We start from the raw sequence: 19,658 nt of genomic DNA on the forward strand, positions 1-19,658 counted from the left end.
ACGGCGTTGTTCACTCGGTGCATTCCGCACATTCAGCATCCATTAGTAGATATTTCACTACTACTTAATGTTATTTTTTATTTTATTTATTTTTGTTCCATTCCTTTTAGTATTGCATTCGTTTCTCTTTACCTTCTCCTCTTTTTTTAGTTATAATGTCTTTACTTGTTATAATGTGTGTCTTAATGTTAAGACCGATATCTCTGGTGTCTCTGATGAAACAACTCTGATTCTGATTAATGTGATATTTACTGTAAATATTAGTGTTTTTAGACATGTAAGATCCACAGACTAGCAAAAGTGACTCATGTTTGCATACGGCTCATTGCTTATTCTTATTTATGCTGTTTTTTTTTTCCTGTCATGTCTGGCAATTTTTGCAATCGGAATGCTAATCCGAATGCACTGATGTACCAAACAAATTTGTTTTCACAAGAAAAGCTCTATAGGTTACTAAAGTCTATTCTTGTTAAAGTTTGTATTTTATTTGTTTGGCCAGGCCTGACAGGCAATAAAAAAGAGGACAGGAAAGAAAGAGAAGAAGGGAGGAAAAAGGAAAAAAAAAAGAAAGAGAAAAAAAAAAAAATAAATAAATAAAATAATGATGATGATAATAATAATCAATCATAATAATAAATAAATAAATAAATAAATAAATAAATAAATAAAAATAAAAGAAAGGAAGAGGGAAAAAACAAATAAAATAAGTAAATAAACAGACAACTAAATTTTTTTAAAAAAGGGAGGAAAAAAAAATTATATAGATATACATACATACATACATACATACACATATTCACATATCTATACATATGCATATACACCCACACACCACACACAATTCTACTGTTCTATTCTACTATTTATGCTGTTTTATCTGAAGTAAAGCAGTTATTATCTGCATTTCCAGATCTTTCCCACTGCATTTTGATGAAACCACACTGTTTGCTGGTGACAAGAAGGAAGCAGCTAAACTAAAAGTCGGTGCATTTTTGTACCTTCCTTATCATAAATTCTTACCATGATAAATATTGGCAGCACAATCTGACGATGTGCACTGACTTTTCTGTTCTGTCCCTCAGGATGACTTCAAGCTGACGTTTAAAAACATCTCCAGGATCATGGACTGTGTGGGATGCTTTAAGTGTAGGCTTTGGGGCAAGCTGCAGGTGAGAGGACTGAAAAGGCACCAGTCTCAGACGTTCCTGAGTGAATAAGGGCTGAAAGTTGACGTTTTTGCACTAAAATCGCAATTTTAATTATAGCAAGTTTTAAATCAGAAAATTTAGTCTGATATAATGGAGCTCGTGATCTGTAGGTAATTTCGATAAGATCAGACTGTCTGGCCAAAAGAATTAGCCAGAACCTCAAAAAAAAAAAAATCTAAATTAAAACCACAATTAGATATTTTCCCCGAATAATTTAGCCCTACTGAGAATAACTTGTATATGTGTGTGTAGTATTTAAAGGGGAATTCCACCACTTTTAAAACATTTCTGCATAATTCAGTGGCTGAGATGTAACCAGAGTCATTCAGAGCGGTTTGGTGTGAAGTGGTTGATTGTAGAGACCTCTGATGTCTTTACAGTGGTGGTGATGGGAACCAGGGGTCACCATGACTACAACACAGATATAGACGTTTTATTTACCATCCAGAACCACCAGTGGACCTACATGAGTCTTCTGAGTTTATATGTGATGAGGACTATTTTGCCTTATGGTACCTCGCCACCTCAAACGCATTTTTAAAATATACAGCACTGTGTGAAAGTTTTAGGCATCTAAGCAAATGTTTAACCAGTTGACCTCAGCAGTGAGTTTATCACAATATACATCAGAATAAAGTCGTATTCATAATTCAAATAAACAGAAAAGAATAAAAAGGAACAAGAATTTCTTGGGTCCATATTTTTCCTGGACACCTTCACAGCCGCCACAGAGACTCGTTAATATCATCAATGACATCATGAGCTCAATTTACTGAGCACTGATTGGTCGAACCAGGAGCTGCTTTTTAACTACATATAATACTGGACTTCCTCGAGGAGGAGAGGCTTGGAGATGGGTAAACAAATACTCATATATATATATATATATATATATATATATATATATATATATATATATATATATATATATATATATATATATTTTTTTTTTTTTTTTTTGTTTATTCAAATATTAACACTTTTCTCAGCAAATGAACACAAACTACACAAATCAATAGATTTTGAAAATGTGTCTTGGGTACCTAAGACTTTCACACAGTGCTGTATATGTACTAGATATATATCGGAACCTTCTCAAAACTATTGTAAAACAGAGTCTCAGGCATCAGGCAGCAAATTCCTACCCATTTCATGTAGGAACTTTCTGTGAGGAGCTTTTAAAGGTGGACGTCTGGTTCCTATCACCACCACTGTGAACCATTCTGACTTGGTAAGTTTCTCAACCAGAGAATTTCCCACCAAAACACTCTGAAGACTTTGTCTACACCTTAACCACTTAATTGTGCAGAACTTTTGAAAATGATATCAATTTTTAATGGTTTTGTTTGTGTATCAGACACAGGGTTTGGGTACAGCTCTGAAGATTCTGTTCTCGGAGAAGCAGATTGAGACTCTGCCTCAGTCCAGCAGCTCCAAACCCTCATTCCAGCTCAACCGGCAGGAGATCGTCTCACTCTTTAACGCCTTTGGGAGGTACAATCCCATTATTAATACTCGCTGACTCTAGTGTTCAAATGATTGGGATCACTCATCGCAGTAATATTTTACCTGTAATAGATTTAGACGTTGTGTTCAATAATAATGTGTAAAGTGCATATTGAAATCATAATTTTATAAATGATTAACTTTTAGTAGTTTTAAAAGTGACTACCAGCAATAACTCTAGCATGCGGCAATCTTATATGAATGTTTCTGACTCCCAGCTCATCACTGTGTGTTGAATAGTGTAAACAGTGCATTTAACATTTTAAAAGTTAAATGATAAATAATATACTGTATTTATGTATCTTACTTGAATATTAGATCAACTTATCTGCCTCAAGATTTGATCACTGCTTTTAAAGTATGAAGCTTCTAGATATGAATTTTATTAGAACTTAAATTGTGCTGTGTATTAATTGGATATGTTGAAAGGATATTAATTGTTTTCACAATAATATTAGAACTTCAGTCTGGTTTTTAATTCTACTAGAATTCAAACTTCGTTCTGGATATTCATTTGATTAGAACTTTATTCCAGTAGTAAATAATAAAGTGTGATATGTATTAGTTGTATGTATTATTTGGATATTGATTTTATTAGAACTTTAATCTGGATATCTATTTTATTAGACGTTTATTTAGGATATTCATTTTTAATAGAACCTCATTCTGGAAATGTATTAACTGGTATGTATTAATTGCACATTAGTTAGAACATCAGTGTCGATATTAATTTTAGTAGAAAGTTATTCAGTATATTCATTTTCTTAGAACCTCAGTCTGGATACATTACTACAGTTATATTTTAAGTAGCATTTTTTTAGGACTCAAATATAATATTTTATAATATTATAAAGCTTCTCATTTATTCACAACATTTTGTTTTTAAAATTGAAAACAGTGATTCCAACATTGTGAACTGCACGTACATCAGTCAGGCCTAACATCATGACCACCTACTTGTTTCTACACTCATTCTACACTCAGCAGCACTGCTGTGTCTGATCCACTCAGACCAGCACAACACACACTAACACACCACCACCACGTCAGTGTTACTGCAGTGCTGAGAATGATCCACCACCCAGATAGTACCTGCTCTGTGAGGGTCCATGGGGGTCCTGACCACTGAAGAACAGGGTAACAGAGTATCAGAGAAACAGATGGACTACAGTCTGTAACTGTAGAACTACAGAGTGCAGCTATACAGTAAGTGGAGCTGATGAAGTGGACAGTGAGCGTAGAAACAAGGAGGTGGTCATGATGTTCTGCCTGATCAGTGTGTCTTAATAGTACAATTTCCAAAACTAATCGTGATGTAATGTCCACATTTTTCCAGACTCTCCACGAGCATCAGAGAACTGGAGAACTTCAGGACGCTGTTATCAGAACTCAAAACTGAGCTGTAACCAGCAGCACAGCCTAATCTGTCTATTGCACTGTTCCTCACTGTGGACTGCTAAACTGGCCCCAGACGGAGGAGTGAAGATCAAGGGGGCGACCGAGGGCAGCTGGCTTGAAGTGACGGTTCAGCAAACAAAATCAAATGTACATAGTTTGTCCCCACTTACTTTAAATGTGGTAGATCTGCTGAGACATTTGTTTTCTGCCGTTTTTGCACTGGAGCCACAACAAACGTCCAGACACCACACGTCTTGGCTGATCGACTACGTTTGGAGTAAGAGGGAAAACTGTGTAATGTTTCCTGAACGTTTCCTTTAAGCCGACCTCAGGAGACGTGCGGGAGGATGTCTCTCAGCCTTTGTTTGATTTCCTATGAGTCTGACACATACGTCCAGGGTTTCAGACGCACCCCACCTCTCATTAAAGCTGTGTAGCCATATCTCTGCTGTTGAGCTGCAGCTTTCATTGTTTATTTCATCCTTCAGACCTGAACACAGTGACCAGCACAGAGGAGGCCTGTTAGTAAAGCACCCTAAAAGAGACGAGCACTTTATCCGTCATTGGGAGCGAGTTTGGCGCCGTTTGCACTATGGCATCTCAAAGTATTTCATTAGGAGGGGCCACGTATGGAGTTTAAAGGGGCCACGTCTTATAATTTCGAGTATTTTATTTTTCCCCTTGATATCCATTTGACATTTGTGTTGTTTTGTACCAGAAACAGTCATGATTAATTTTACATGGACCTATTTCCAACCTTCCAACGTATCCCTTAAAATTAAAGTTTTTTTTTTTTTGTTACTCTGGCTTTTATGACAGATATATGTAAATTATCTCTGTTCTGATTGGCTGCTCTGTATTATGCCTCATTCAAAAAGTAGTTGGTACAGAAGTCCAGCGAGGCCATAAGCTGTTATAATTTTCTGAGTTGTTATTTTGAGAAGTTTATTATCTTGTAATCTCAAGATAACTATTTGGAGATAAGATATTTATCTCTGTCTCAAGATAATTATCTTGCAATAACAAGATAATTAACTTATCTTAAAACAGCAACTTTGTTATATTGAGATCATAGGATAGTTATCTTGAGATAATGAGTTAAATAACTCATTATTTCAAGACAACTTTGAAATCACAAGATTATTAACTTATCTCAAGACAGCTTTGTTATCTTGAGATCACAAGATATTTAACTTCTCAAGATAAAGTTACCTTTGGATCACAAGATAATTTATCCCAAGACAACTTTATCTTGATCACAAGATAATTAATGCGTTATCTTAAAACAACTGTTATATCAAAATCACAAGATATTTAACTCATTATCTCAACAACTTTATCTTGAGATTACAAGATAATTAACTTATCTCAAGATAACTTTGTTATTTTGAGAAGATAATTAACTCATTATCGCAAGATAACCATCCACAAAACTATGACTACCTCATGGCCTCTCTGGACTTCCGTGCAGTCTGGGCTGAAACACTCCTTATAACATCAGTGTGAGTGGGCGGGGCTAAACTACTGTAGGTTGAATTGGATATATGTAAATGTGTTGGTCATTCAGTGCACATGGTAACACAAAAGGGAGAAGAAAAGGAAGAAGGGATGAAGAAAAAACTCACACCTGAATTGCACATTGCAAAAAATGCAAGAAGGAATTGGATGAAAAATTTCTCAGGGTATCAATATAACCTATTAAATCAGTATAGCCACTCAGCTTATCCATGCTACACCCACATCTGCCTTGTTTCATAGCTACAGTTCCTAGCCGTGACATTTCTGTTGATAAATAAAAACCTAATGAGAAACTGTAGAACGGACTCGGTTTATATCACAATACCTACATTTAGAGTCAGTTATTCATTCAGTCTAATGAGAAACTGTAGAACAGACTCAGTTTATATCACAATACCTACATTTAGAGTCGGTTATTCATTCAGCCTAATGAGAAACTGTAGAACGGACTCGGTTTATATCACAATACCTACATTTAGAGTCGGTTATTCATTCAGTCTAATGAGAAACTGTAGAACGGACTCGGTTTATATCACAATACCTACATTTAGAGTCGGTTATTCATTCAGTCTAATGAGAAACTGTAGAACGGACTCGGTTTATATCACAATACCTACATTTAGAGTCGGTTATTCATTCAGTCTAATGAGAAACTGTAGAACAGACTCGGTTTATATCACAATACCTACATTTAGAGTCGGTTATTCATTCAGCCTAATGAGAAACTGTAGAACGGACTCGGTTTATATCACAATACCTACATTTAGAGTCGGTTATTCATTCAGCCTAATGAGAAACTGTAGAACGGACTCGGTTTATATCACAATACCTACATTTAGAGTCGGTTATTCATTCAGTCTAATGAGAAACTGTAGAACGGACTCGGTTTATATCACAATACCTACATTTAGAGTCGGTTATTCATTCAGTCTAATGAGAAACTGTAGAACGGACTCGGTTTATATCACAATACCTACATTTAGAGTCGGTTATTCATTCAGTCTAATGAGAAACTGTAGAACGGACTCGGTTTATATCACAATACCTACATTTAGAGTCGGTTATTCATTCAGTCTAATGAGAAACTGTAGAACGGACTCGGTTTATATCACAATACCTACATTTAGAGTCGGTTATTCATTCAGTCTAATGAGAAACTGTAGAACGGACTCGGTTTATATCACAATACCTACATTTAGAGTCGGTTATTCATTCAGCCTAATGAGAAACTGTAGAACGGACTCGGTTTATATCACAAAACCTACATTTAGAGTCGGTTATTCATTCAGCCTAATGAGAAACAGTAGAACGGACTCGGTTTATATCACAATACCTACATTTAGAGTCGGTTATTCATTCAGCCTAATGAGAAACTGTAGAACGGACTCGGTTTATATCACAATACCTACATTTAGAGTCGGTTATTCATTCAGCCTAATGAGAAACTGTAGAACGGACTCGGTTTATATCACAATACCTACATTTAGAGTCGGTTATTCATTCAGCCTAATGAGAAACTGTAGAACGGACTCGGTTTATATCACAATACCTACATTTAGAGTCGGTTATTCATTCAGCCTAATGAGAAACTGTAGAACGGACTCGGTTTATATCACAATACCTACATTTAGAGTCGGTTATTCATTCAGTCTAATGAGAAACTGTAGAACGGACTCGGTTTATATCACAATACCTACATTTAGAGTCGGTTATTCATTCAGCCTAATGAGAAACTGTAGAACAGACTCGGTTTATATCACAATACCTACATTTAGAGTCGGTTATTCATTCAGTCTAATGAGAAACTGTAGAACGGACTCGGTTTATATCACAATACCTACATTTAGAGTCGGTTATTCATTCAGCCTAATGAGAAACTGTAGAACGGACTCGGTTTATATCACAATACCTACATTTAGAGTCGGTTATTCATTCAGCCTAATGAGAAACTGTAGAACGGACTCGGTTTATATCACAATACCTACATTTAGAGTCGGTTATTCATTCAGCCTAATGAGAAACTGTAGAACGGACTCGGTTTATATCACAATACCTACATTTAGAGTCGGTTATTCATTGAGCCTAATGAGAAACTGTAGAACGGACTCGGTTTATATCACAATACCTACATTTAGAGTCGGTTATTCATTCAGTCTAATGAGAAACTGTAGAACGGACTCGGTTTATATCACAATACCTACATTTAGAGTCGGTTATTCATTCAGTCTAATGAGAAACTGTAGAACGGACTCGGTTTATATCACAATACCTACATTTAGAGTCGGTTATTCATTCAGCCTAATGAGAAACTGTAGAACGGACTCGGTTTATATCACAATACCTACATTTAGAGTCGGTTATTCATTCAGCCTAATGAGAAACTGTAGAACGGACTCGGTTTATATCACAATACCTACATTTAGAGTCGGTTATTCATTCAGCCTAATGAGAAACTGTAGAACGGACTCGGTTTATATCACAATACCTACATTTAGAGTCGGTTATTCATTCAGCCTAATGAGAAACTGTAGAACGGACTCGGTTTATATCACAATACCTACATTTAGAGTCGGTTATTCATTCAGTCTAATGAGAAACTGTAGAACGGACTCGGTTTATATCACAATACCTACATTTAGAGTCGGTTATTCATTCAGCCTAATGAGAAACTGTAGAACGGACTCGGTTTATATCACAATACCTACATTTAGAGTCGGTTATTCATTCAGTCTAATGAGAAACTGTAGAACGGACTCGGTTTATATCACAATACCTACATTTAGAGTCGGTTATTCATTCAGTCTAATGAGAAACTGTAGAACGGACTCGGTTTATATCACAATACCTACATTTAGAGTCGGTTATTCATTCAGTCTAATGAGAAACTGTAGAACGGACTCGGTTTATATCACAATACCTACATTTAGAGTCGGTTATTCATTCAGCCTAATGAGAAACTGTAGAACGGACTCGGTTTATATCACAATACCTACATTTAGAGTCGGTTATTCATTCAGCCTAATGAGAAACTGTAGAACGGACTCGGTTTATATCACAATACCTACATTTAGAGTCGGTTATTCATTCAGCCTAATGAGAAACTGTAGAACGGACTCGGTTTATATCACAATACCTACATTTAGAGTCGGTTATTCATTCAGCCTAATGAGAAACTGTAGAACGGACTCGGTTTATATCACAATACCTACATTTAGAGTCGGTTATTCATTCAGCCTAATGAGAAACTGTAGAACGGACTCGGTTTATATCACAATACCTACATTTAGAGTCGGTTATTCATTCAGCCTAATGAGAAACTGTAGAACGGACTCGGTTTATATCACAATACCTACATTTAGAGTCGGTTATTCATTCAGTCTAATGAGAAACTGTAGAACGGACTCGGTTTATATCACAATACCTACATTTAGAGTCGGTTATTCATTCAGCCTAATGAGAAACTGTAGAACAGACTCGGTTTATATCACAATACCTACATTTAGAGTCGGTTATTCATTCAGTCTAATGAGAAACTGTAGAACGGACTCGGTTTATATCACAATACCTACATTTAGAGTCGGTTATTCATTCAGCCTAATGAGAAACTGTAGAACGGACTCGGTTTATATCACAATACCTACATTTAGAGTCGGTTATTCATTCAGTCTAATGAGAAACTGTAGAACGGACTCGGTTTATATCACAATACCTACATTTAGAGTCGGTTATTCATTCAGTCTAATGAGAAACTGTAGAACGGACTCGGTTTATATCACAATACCTACATTTAGAGTCGGTTATTCATTCAGCCTAATGAGAAACTGTAGAACAGACTCGGTTTATACCACGATAACTTGTTGGTCCACCTTGTAGATGTAGAGTCAGAGACGACAGCTCATCTGCTGCTGCACAGTTTGTGTTGGTCATCCTCTAGTCCTTCATCAGTGGTCACAGGACGCTGCCCACAGGAAGCTGTTGGCTGGATATTTTTGGTTGGTGGACTATTCTCAGTCCAGCAGCGACACTGAGGTGTTTAAAAACTCCAGCAGCACTGCTGTGTCTGATCCACTCTATCTGATCTGCTGAGAATGATCCACCACCCAAATAGTACCTGCTCTGTGAGGGTCCATGGGGGTCCTGACCACTGAAGAACAGGGTAACAGCCATACAGTAAGTGGAGCTGATAAGATGGACAATGAGCGCAGAAACGAGGAGGTGGTCAGAATGTTACGCCTGATCGGTGTAAACAGTGCGCTACAGTTTTTCATCAGGTTCAATGGGGATTTAAACCAGCTTTCTGTAAACCTTGTCCAGCCTAGCAACAGTAACTATGTAAGAATGCATGTGTGGGCGGAGCCTGGATAGGCCAACAGTTACTTACTCTACTGTAGGTTTGTAGCTCGTCTGTGGACGTTTTACAGTTTAGCAGAATTCGTCTTTATATGTTGTTCTTTTCCCCTCAGCTGTAACTGCAGCGCTGTCAATGCCTTGTTTGGGTCCTTCAGTAAAATGAGTTAAAACCCAGCCTGAGTGCCGTGAGTGGGTGTTTGTACAGCAGTTGGACTTGGGTTAAATGGCATCTCTGTTTACGTCAAAACTCAACCTGAATTCCATGATTTATCCAGAATGCGGAATTAAAAACAACCCATGCAGTCGCTGCTGAGAACCTGGCCCGAGTTTAAGAGGGCCTTCTGTCCGCATCGGGATCCGATTTAACCGTGACAAATTGAGTTGTGGCCACGGGTTCAGCCAAGAAACGAAAACACAATTAGGCTGCTTGGACAGAGCTGTTTGTTCAGGAGATGTGGACGCTGGTATTCTGAATGGAAGACACTTAACCCTCACTGAACCGCTCTAGACTGATTCAGATTCACATACTACATGTGTGAAAGTTTGTAGGCCAGGGTTTCTTCCCAAATGAAGGGTGTTAATAGTGGGCCTGCTGCAGTGACAGCCTCTGCTCTTCTGGAAATGCTTTACACTAGATGTTGGAACATTGCTGTGAGGATTTGGTTGAGCATAAGTGAGGTCATGTGCTGATGGTTGGTGTAGTAGAGTGAGTAACACCTCTGCCTTTCATGCTGTAGACTGGGGTTCAATCCCCACCTGAGTAACCAACTGTACCAATAACAGTCCTTAGGCAAGACTCCTAACACTACCTTTGCCTGCCTGTGTAAAATGATCAAATCGTAAGTTGCTCTGGATAAGAGCGTCTGCCAAATGCTGTAAATGTAAAATGATGTGGGATGAGGGGTTTTATAGCCTTCTAGCCAGAGGTCCTACTAGGATGTCATATTTGGGTGGGCAACAACAAAAATGTTGCTTTTCCTAAACTGGGTATACACCGATCAGGCTAAACATTCTGACCACCTCCTCGTTTCTACGCTCATTGTCCATTGTATCAGCTCCACTTACTGCATAGCTGCACTTTGTAGTTATACAGTTACAGAACTCAGTGTCGCTGCTGGACTGAGAATAGTCCACCAACCAAAAGTCCTGTGACCACTGATGAAGGACTTGAGGATGACCAACACAAACTGTGCAGCAGCAGATGAGCTGTCAGCTCTGACTTTACATCTACAAGGTGGACCGACAAGGTAGGTGTGTCTAATAGAGTGGACAGTGAGTGGACACAGTGTTTAAAAACTCCAGCAGCACCGCTGTGCCTGATCCACTCAGACCAGCGCAACACACACTAACACACCACCACCACGTCAGTGTTACTGCAGTGCTGAGAATGACCCACCGCCCAAACAGTACCTGCTCTGTGAGGGTCCATGGGGGTCCTGACCACTGAAGAACAGGGTAAAAGGGCCATATTTAAAAATCTCAGCAAATCTGTGGGCTGTTTTTATTTCTACTTAACATTTTGCCATCGTTTATTCAACGTACAGCAAAACTGCCACAGCAAAATCGACAGTGAATACTTAAAAATAATAATTAAAAAAAATATTTTAGGTAGGTTTTTTTTTTGCATATTTACTTATATATATTATACTTATAGAACTGCCCAGCGAAGTGAAGCCCAGGGACAGTGAAGGTGGAGCGGTTTGGAGATAAAGCCAGAGAGGCCAGGTTGAGATGGTTTGGACATGTGTTGAGGAGGAATAGTGGATATATTGGGCAAAGAATGTTGGAGATGGAGCTGCCGGGTAGAAGGAGAAGAGGTAGACCTCAGAGAAGGTTTATGGATGTAGTGAAGATGGACATGGAGATGGTTGGTATGAAAGTAGAGGAGGCAGTGGATAGGGCAAGATGGAGGCAGATGATCCGCTGTGGCGACCCCTAAAGGGAGCAGCCGAAAGAAGAAGACTTATATAACTGCCCAGCAAATGTTTTTGGGGGGTCAAAACACACTATGTTGCAGTGCATGCTGGGGACTGTAGTGCATCTTAGAGTGAAATGGACTACTAAGAATAGAAAATTAGAATAATTTTGAGGGCTGAATAGAACCGTGTGATGGGCTTGACTCGGCCCGCGGGCCTTGCGTTTGACACACGGACTCCAGCCCATGCTTGGCATTGGGCGGCTGCCCTAGAGTGTCCCATTCGGTTGGTCAGTGCTTTTCTATAGAGAACCTTTGTGCTTCCAATTGCAACTGAAAGCAGCCACTGGAGTCCACTGGCTGTCTGGATACTTTTGGACAGAGTGTACAATGCAACCCATTTTTTTTAAGGCTTTTGCAGTGGTTTGACTTTACATAACAAACTGTGTCAACTTGGGGCAGGTCCTCTGATCTAGATTAAGCCTAAGCCTATTAAAAAAAAAAAAGATTTTTCCACGGTCAATCACCATTGAGATTATGATGTGGGCCAAGACTAACCTTATTCCACGTCTGGGAGAGCAGCTTTGTGTTTAGCCTGGCTGAAAGCAAGGCTAATGTTACATCACCCTGCCTGCCAAACATTTCTTATTTATTTATTTATTTATTTTTAAATAGAAAATTCTTAACTGCTAAGTGAGAATTCCACCAATTCACAATGCGTAATTAAAAAGTTGTAAACAGAGTCGTTCAGAGCGGTTTGGTGTGAAATGCTCTGTTCTAGAGGAACTTACCAGGTCAGAATTGTTCGCAGTGGTGATGTTTTCATGAGATCCATGATGTGTTGCAATGCATTTATACTGATTTGCATCAACACATGCATTTCACACTCTGCTTGTTGCAACATAGTAGGATATGAGAAAAGATTACAGACAGCGTAAACAACTGCGATCATTGCAGATAATCAATCAGTTACTCAAAGAAGTCCTGCCAGTCATTATAAACCCTATCTCAACTATTGTAAACTCGTCCCTTAGTCTGGGCCATGTACCCAAAGCTTTTAAACTAGCAGTTATCAAACCTCTGATCAAGAAACCAAATCTTGATGTCACCGTTTTGTCTAATTACAGGCCTGTTTCTAACTTACCGTTTATATCTAAGATCTTAGAAAAAGCTGTGGCCCAACAACGTAGTTCATATCTACACAAGAACCATATACTGTATATGAAAAATTCCAATCTGGATTCAGGCCACACCACAGCACTGAGACGGCTGTAGTTAAGATAACTAATGATCTTCTTCTTGTCTCTGATCAAGGCTACATATCTCTCTTAGTGCTACTTGACCTCAGCGCGGCTTTCGATACAATAGACCACAATATTCTCCTAGAAAGGTTAGAGAGCATGGTTGGAGTCACAGGGACGGCCCTATCATGGTTCAGATCTTACCTATCAGAACGTTATCAGTTTGTTAGGGTAAACAATTTATCTTCCACTTATTCAAAAGTGAGATGTGGAGTTCCGCAGGGCTCTATATTAGGACCATTACTATTTACACTATACATGTTACCGTCAGGCACAGTTATAAGTAACCATGGCGTAAACTTTCATTGTTATGCAGACGATACTCAACTGTACATATCAGCTAAGCCTGATGACCAATACAGGTTAAAGAAAATAGAGGACTGTGTAAAAGACATGAAAGGCTGGATGTCGCGCAACTTCCTCCTATTAAACAGTAAGAAAACAGAGGTTCTCCTTCTGGGTCCAAAATTAGCAAGAAGTAAATTACCAGATTTAATCTTAAATCTGGCCGACTTTCCAGCCACACCTGGATCAGCAGCAAAATATCTTGGCGTTATAATTAATTCAGATTTATCATTCGATCAACACATAGGCAGCATCACTAGGACAGCTTTTCTACATCTTCACAACATTGCCAAGATCAGAAATGCCCTGTCCCTGCGTGATGCAGAAACACTAGTACACGCTTTTATTACTTCCAGGCTAGACTACTGTAATGCGCTACTGTCAGGATGTACGAGCAGGAATTTAAAGAAACTCCAACTAGTCCAAAACGCCGCAGCCAGGGTCCTCACTAAAACTAGAACATCTGATCATATCAGTCCAGTGCTATCATCACTTCATTGGCTGCCTATTAAATTCCGTATTGATTATAAAATCATTTTACTGACTTATAAAGCCCTACATGGTCTCGCTCCTGAGTACCTGCAAGACCTTATTTCCCATTATGAGCCATCACGACCACTCAGATCCCAGAGCGCTGGCTTATTAATAGTCCCCAGAATTCCTAAGGCTGCAGCTGGGGGAAGAGCTTTTCCTTATAAAGCCCCCAAACTCTGGAATGATCTTCTGGAAACTGTTCGGGACTCAGACACAGTCTCAATCTTTAAGACTAGGCTGAAAACCCACTTGTTCAGTTCAGCTTTTGGTAGCTAATGTTCCCCCTAGATAAAAGCAGCAGATCCAGGGGTCCATGGACACAGGGAATTATACTGAACCGAGATGCTGGTGCTGTCGTCCCGCCGCTCGCACGCGGTCACTCAGGTTTGTGGACGGTGGAGCGGAGGGACTGCTGAGCCCTCCTGCTACCCACTTCAGACCAGCTGCCCATGCCCCAGCTCCCACCACCTACCTTGGACGAGCTGCCCACCCCATGCTGATATTCTCATAGACTCCTAGTTATTCCTAATACTAATATTACTGCTATTAATATTAGTAATATAATCACTTGTAGGTAGTTTGACCAGAGGAGGATGGGTCCCCCCTGGTGAGCCTGGTTCCTCCCAAGATTTCTTCCTCAGTTCTGAGGGAGTTTTTCCTTGCCACTGTTGCCACTGGCTTGCCCACCAGGGGGTTTCTGTACATTCTTACCGTCCTGTTGAAACTTTGTCTTTTCCGAAATTCTGTAAAGCTGCTTTGTGACAACATCCGTTGTAAAAAGCGCTACACAAATAAATTTGATTTGATTTGATAATTCCTATTAGGTGATTACATAATTGTTGTGACAGGCCTTCACACAAACTATATGGACTAAAGTATGTGGACATCCCTCCTAATTATAGAGCTCAAGTGTTTCAGCCACACTAATTGCAAACAGGTGGATAAAATCAAGCACATAGCCTTGCAGTCTAGATGGACAAACGCTGGCAGTAGAGGGTCGTAATGAGGAGCTCAGTGATTTAAACATGGCCATGTTATAGGATGCCACCATTGCCACAATCAGTTTGTGAAGTTCCTGTCCTGCTCGATCTGTCCCAACCGCTTTATTAAGGCCTATGGATTTAGAATGGGATGCCATAAAACTCATGTAGGTGTAATGTGTCCCTAAACTTTTGTCCACATAGTCTATTCAGTCATATGCAAAAGTTTGAACACCTCTGGACACATGACTTTTTTTGTTGAAGTGAAAATAAAAACATCCTCTACATAGAACCTAAAGCATCGTTTACCATTATTAGATGAATTTAACAAAATACAGCCTATGAAATGTGCCATAACTATTGTTTTTTACTCAAAATGGGAAATTCAGTAGACAAACTTAATTAAAAAGTGCAGAAATCAACAAAACATTATTTGACTAAACAAAAAGTTACCTCTTCTTTTTCTTTCACTACTGCTGATTGGAAGTGATGTGGGTCTGTTTTCTTGTTCAAACACAGTAAGTTAGACTTTAAAAATCGAGTTGGGATGCAAAGCTTTCCATACATCACAGAAAATGAAAGAAATGAACAAGGTGTGCCCATACTTTTTGTCTTAGGGGGACCAAAGTGCAATGTTTGTGGTGTGGTTGGTTAGTGTAGTGGGTAACACCTCTGCCTTCTATACTGTAGACTGGGGTTCAATCCCCATCTGAGCAGGCACCCTACACTGTACCAATAAGAGTCCTTGGGCACTAAAGCACTAAAGTTGATACAGTAAAAAACTAAATCTCTCTTCTTTGTGTGTTTTTTTAATTAAATACCTGTAAATGACATTTTAAGTGATACTTTTTTTTTCTTTCAATCCCACAAACGGGGAAATTCCACCTCTGCATTTAACCCATCCGTGATGTGGGACACCACATACACACTAGGGAGCAGTTGGGGGTTAGGTGTCTTGCTCAAGGACACCTCAGTCATGGACTGTCGGCTCTGGGGATCAAACCGGCGACCTTCCGGTCACAGGGCCAGTTCCCTAACCTCCAGCCCACGACTGCCCCCAAATATTTCACTAATGATTGCTTTTTAAAATATTTTTATTTGCATTTTACCTCCTGTTGAAACTTTTCTGGAATAAGGTTCGTCATTTAAATATGTATTTTATAGCAATATACTATATTTTGTTATAATACGACAATAGAAAAAGATTACAGTCAGCATAAACAATTGCAATCATCGCAGATAATTGCTTTCAGTGATTATGTAATAGTTGTGGCAGGCCTTCATACATAAAAAGCAAAAGTTTGAACTCCCTGTTAAAGTGAAAATAGGCTAATACATTCTCGACACACACAGACACTTTCGTACATTCTAATGCACAATTTATATTTAGATATTATTTGATGAATTTAGCAAAATACAATATGTGAAAATGTGCCATAACTTTTGCACATGCCACTTTTTTTTAATAAACTGTAATTTCAAAAGTTGATATGGCAAAATATTAAATCTCTTCTTTGTGTAGTTTGTAATTAAATACCTGTTAATGACAGTTTACTAATTGCTTTATGTTATTATTTGCATTTTTCCTACTGAATTTGATAACATCATGCCATGGTTTGGACTTATTTTCAGGACAAAAAGGAATGAAAAGTTAAGGGATGTACAATATTCCACTGCCCTGGTTTAAAAAAACAAATAAATAAAATCAATAAAAATAAAAAAAACCCTGAAAGGAAGCCGTTTTAACTGCTACAGCCCTCAGCGTGATGCCATGCGAGCGTTTCCCAGCAACTGTACTCGGAATTGCATGCTATAAAAGCAGGAAGAAAGGATCTTGGAAAGTTTTCAAAAACAGTGCAGTAAAATTTTATTTTTCATTTTCTTGGTAGTGCTCGCATGAAGAACTATGAAAATGGGTAAACATGTTACATTCATTGGCCACAAACAGAACATTTAAAAATATATAATAAAGGCTTTACTTGCTCTATATGAGAGAAAAGAGTTGATATAAGCAAACACAGTCGAACCACACGCACAACAGGTAAAACAACAGATAGAAACCTTCCAGCCGGAATGTTAATCACAGCAGGCTTTCATGCTGAACTGAACAGTTCTTGGATCTGATGGGAGTAAAACCAAAATGCCAGCGAAATGAGCTGTGCCTGTGATTATAGCTGCCTCCTTGCGCCTGCTTTCAGAGTTGATAAGCTTTCCACACATATGCTACACATCTGCTAACAGGCTGGATAAAGGGGAATTTCACCAAATTCTCAAAAATAACATCAAACTATAATGAAATGCTTAAAAATGCAGAGTCATTCAGAATGGTTTGGTGTGAAAAGAGAAAAAGAGTGAAAAAGAGAAACTTGGAGTCAGGACTGGTCACAATGGTGGTGATAGGAACCAGACGTCCACCTTTAAAAGCCCCCACATATATTCTTTTCCCCAGATTTATCACTATTTTCCCATCATCAACATTCCATATAAAACCCAGAAGACACGTGTCGGTTCTCTAGTGGTTCTGGATAGTAAATAAAATGGCTGTATGTGTGCTGTAGACATGACCCCTGCTTCCCATCACCACCACTGTAAGACGTCTAAGGCTTCCCTGCAGTGAATCACTTCATATCAAACTATTCCGAATCACTGTGCACATCTAAACGCAAGAATTATGCAGACTTTTGGAAATATTGGTAGAATTCCCCTTTAAACATATTCAAATCTAATACACCATCCATCTTTTTTTATCAAATGTCATTGACAAACCCTGCAGGACCCATAAAATGATTCTAACAATGAAAAAAAACAAAGGAAACAACAAAAAAAGTTAAAATCTAAGCAGACATGCAGTCAATAGCCTGCCTATGGCCCGTTTTTGCCTATTGGCCCCGTGAAGGGAGGGTGCCACTCTAAAGAGACGACACATTAAATCATGATTGCTTTCGCCAAGTAATTGCTGATATTTTGCGACAAATAGGAATAAATCACACGACATAAAAAACACGGGGGCTGACAATAAGCACAGTAGCTGATTCGAATCAGAGCCAGCCGGGCGGCTGGATAATCCGGCCGTTTACCATTTTCTAAAAGCTTTCAGCTAAAATGCATAAAGCACAGAGATTTGTCAGTTTTCACACCGTTTCCTCACAGCGTTCTGCATCTCTACTCCAGACGTGAAAGCAGAAGTTTGATTGATCTCAGTTCATCAAGAACAATAAAAAAAACAAAAGAAAAACAGGAATGATGGCATGAAGCCTATGAGACTCACTTCTCACCTGTCTATATACATCATTTTGTGCAACAGAATCAGGATATTCTTAAGAAAAAAACGTGACGGCACAGTTTTAGGCATCCGTGATGAATGACGAGCTTGATACCAGTAATTAAGCTTGAACAGAGACTGTAGTACTGACAGCATAATAACTACACACACACACACACACACACACACACACACACACACACACACACGTACTGAATATATAGTAGGTAAAGAAGCCCTCGCTAAAAGCCGTGAGATGTTAGTACCTTAATACTGGACTACAAACATACACTCGCCGTCAAATTCACACTCTGGGCGTTCGCGACAGAGAACCTAACCAGGAACATTCAACCCATTTGACCAGTGAAGTCATGCTGTCACTGTAGGAGGCATCATGACCATATAAGGACGTTTGGGTCTAAGCTGGTTTTCTCTATGGGAAAAATGACTGGTGTTTCCGCAAATCGCTGACAAACGAAAAGGTTCCAAAGTATGTTTATTTTTCCTCTGAATGGCGCCAGATCCTCTGAGTTACATGTTCTTTAAGTAGCAAAAAGTATGCAAATATTGCTGAATTAAAATAGCACTTAATCCCGTAACATTCCAGGTTTATTTCATATAAAGGCATATTATTCAGTAACTACATTAATGGAGCTCTTCTGGTTTGTTAAGGGATTAACTGACCTCATAAGACTGGGAAAATACCCCACACAAACCAGCAGGCCTCGGCTCAGTCCCAAAAGTCCCGCAGCCCTGGCAAAGTCCACACTCTGGTGAAGTCAACGATCTACAGGGCAAGAAACCTCATGTGCGCTCGGTTTAAACGTGCGCATTTGGGACAAACTCCTCCAACGCAGCTCTACGGACGTGTGTGATGAGTGTCCGCTTTTATTTTTATATTTTTTATTTGAAATGAGCCAAATTGCTTCACTGCTATGGCTTCACGAGCATAACGCAGCTCAATTACGAGTAAATTAATAAACAAATTCATACTAACTCACACCTGAATACCCTCCTGTCTGGCATGTAAGCGCTGTAAACAAAACGGTCCAGTCTGACCGGTCCTCACCTGTATTAGGTAAGTGGCCGCCTCACTGTAGTCCGCAGTAAGGGTGCATGGAGGGTACTGGCGTGGCACGGGACCGCCTCCAGCCCAGCGTGCACGTGATAATTGAGTTGCTTTGAGTTTGAGGAGTTGTTATATAGCAGTGCTGAAGGTTAACGTTAGGCTTAGTTTCACGCCACATCACGCAACGTACACGCGTCTCAGCTTAGAGCATTTCAACTGCTAAACGAGCTTCAGAGGACCCAGTGACACTCGGGGAGAAAAAGTACATGTGA

General features: G+C 39.1%; 2 protein-coding genes across 2 annotated transcripts in view; one reads left to right on the top strand and one right to left on the bottom strand.

The window, feature by feature from the left end:
• Positions 1-5,928, top strand: part of ero1a (endoplasmic reticulum oxidoreductase 1 alpha) — a 17,160-nt gene extending 11,232 nt beyond the window's left edge. Inside the window, exons 14-17 of the mRNA XM_017721611.2 lie at positions 911-980; positions 1,083-1,169; positions 2,566-2,702; positions 4,051-5,928. Coding sequence (XP_017577100.1) covers positions 911-980; positions 1,083-1,169; positions 2,566-2,702; positions 4,051-4,120 — 364 coding nt within the window. The 3' untranslated portion in view covers positions 4,121-5,928. The remainder of the gene's footprint in view (positions 1-910; positions 981-1,082; positions 1,170-2,565; positions 2,703-4,050) is intronic.
• Positions 1-10,055, bottom strand: part of wdhd1 (WD repeat and HMG-box DNA binding protein 1) — a 76,463-nt gene extending 66,408 nt beyond the window's left edge. Inside the window, exon 1 of the mRNA XM_037542079.1 lies at positions 10,012-10,055. The gene's annotated coding sequence lies outside the window, so the exon portion shown is untranslated. The remainder of the gene's footprint in view (positions 1-10,011) is intronic.
• Positions 10,056-19,658: the final 9,603 nt, after the last annotated feature.

This window comes from Pygocentrus nattereri, chromosome 10 (genome assembly GCF_015220715.1).
Source record: "Pygocentrus nattereri isolate fPygNat1 chromosome 10, fPygNat1.pri, whole genome shotgun sequence".
Lineage (NCBI taxonomy): Eukaryota > Metazoa > Chordata > Actinopteri > Characiformes > Serrasalmidae > Pygocentrus > Pygocentrus nattereri.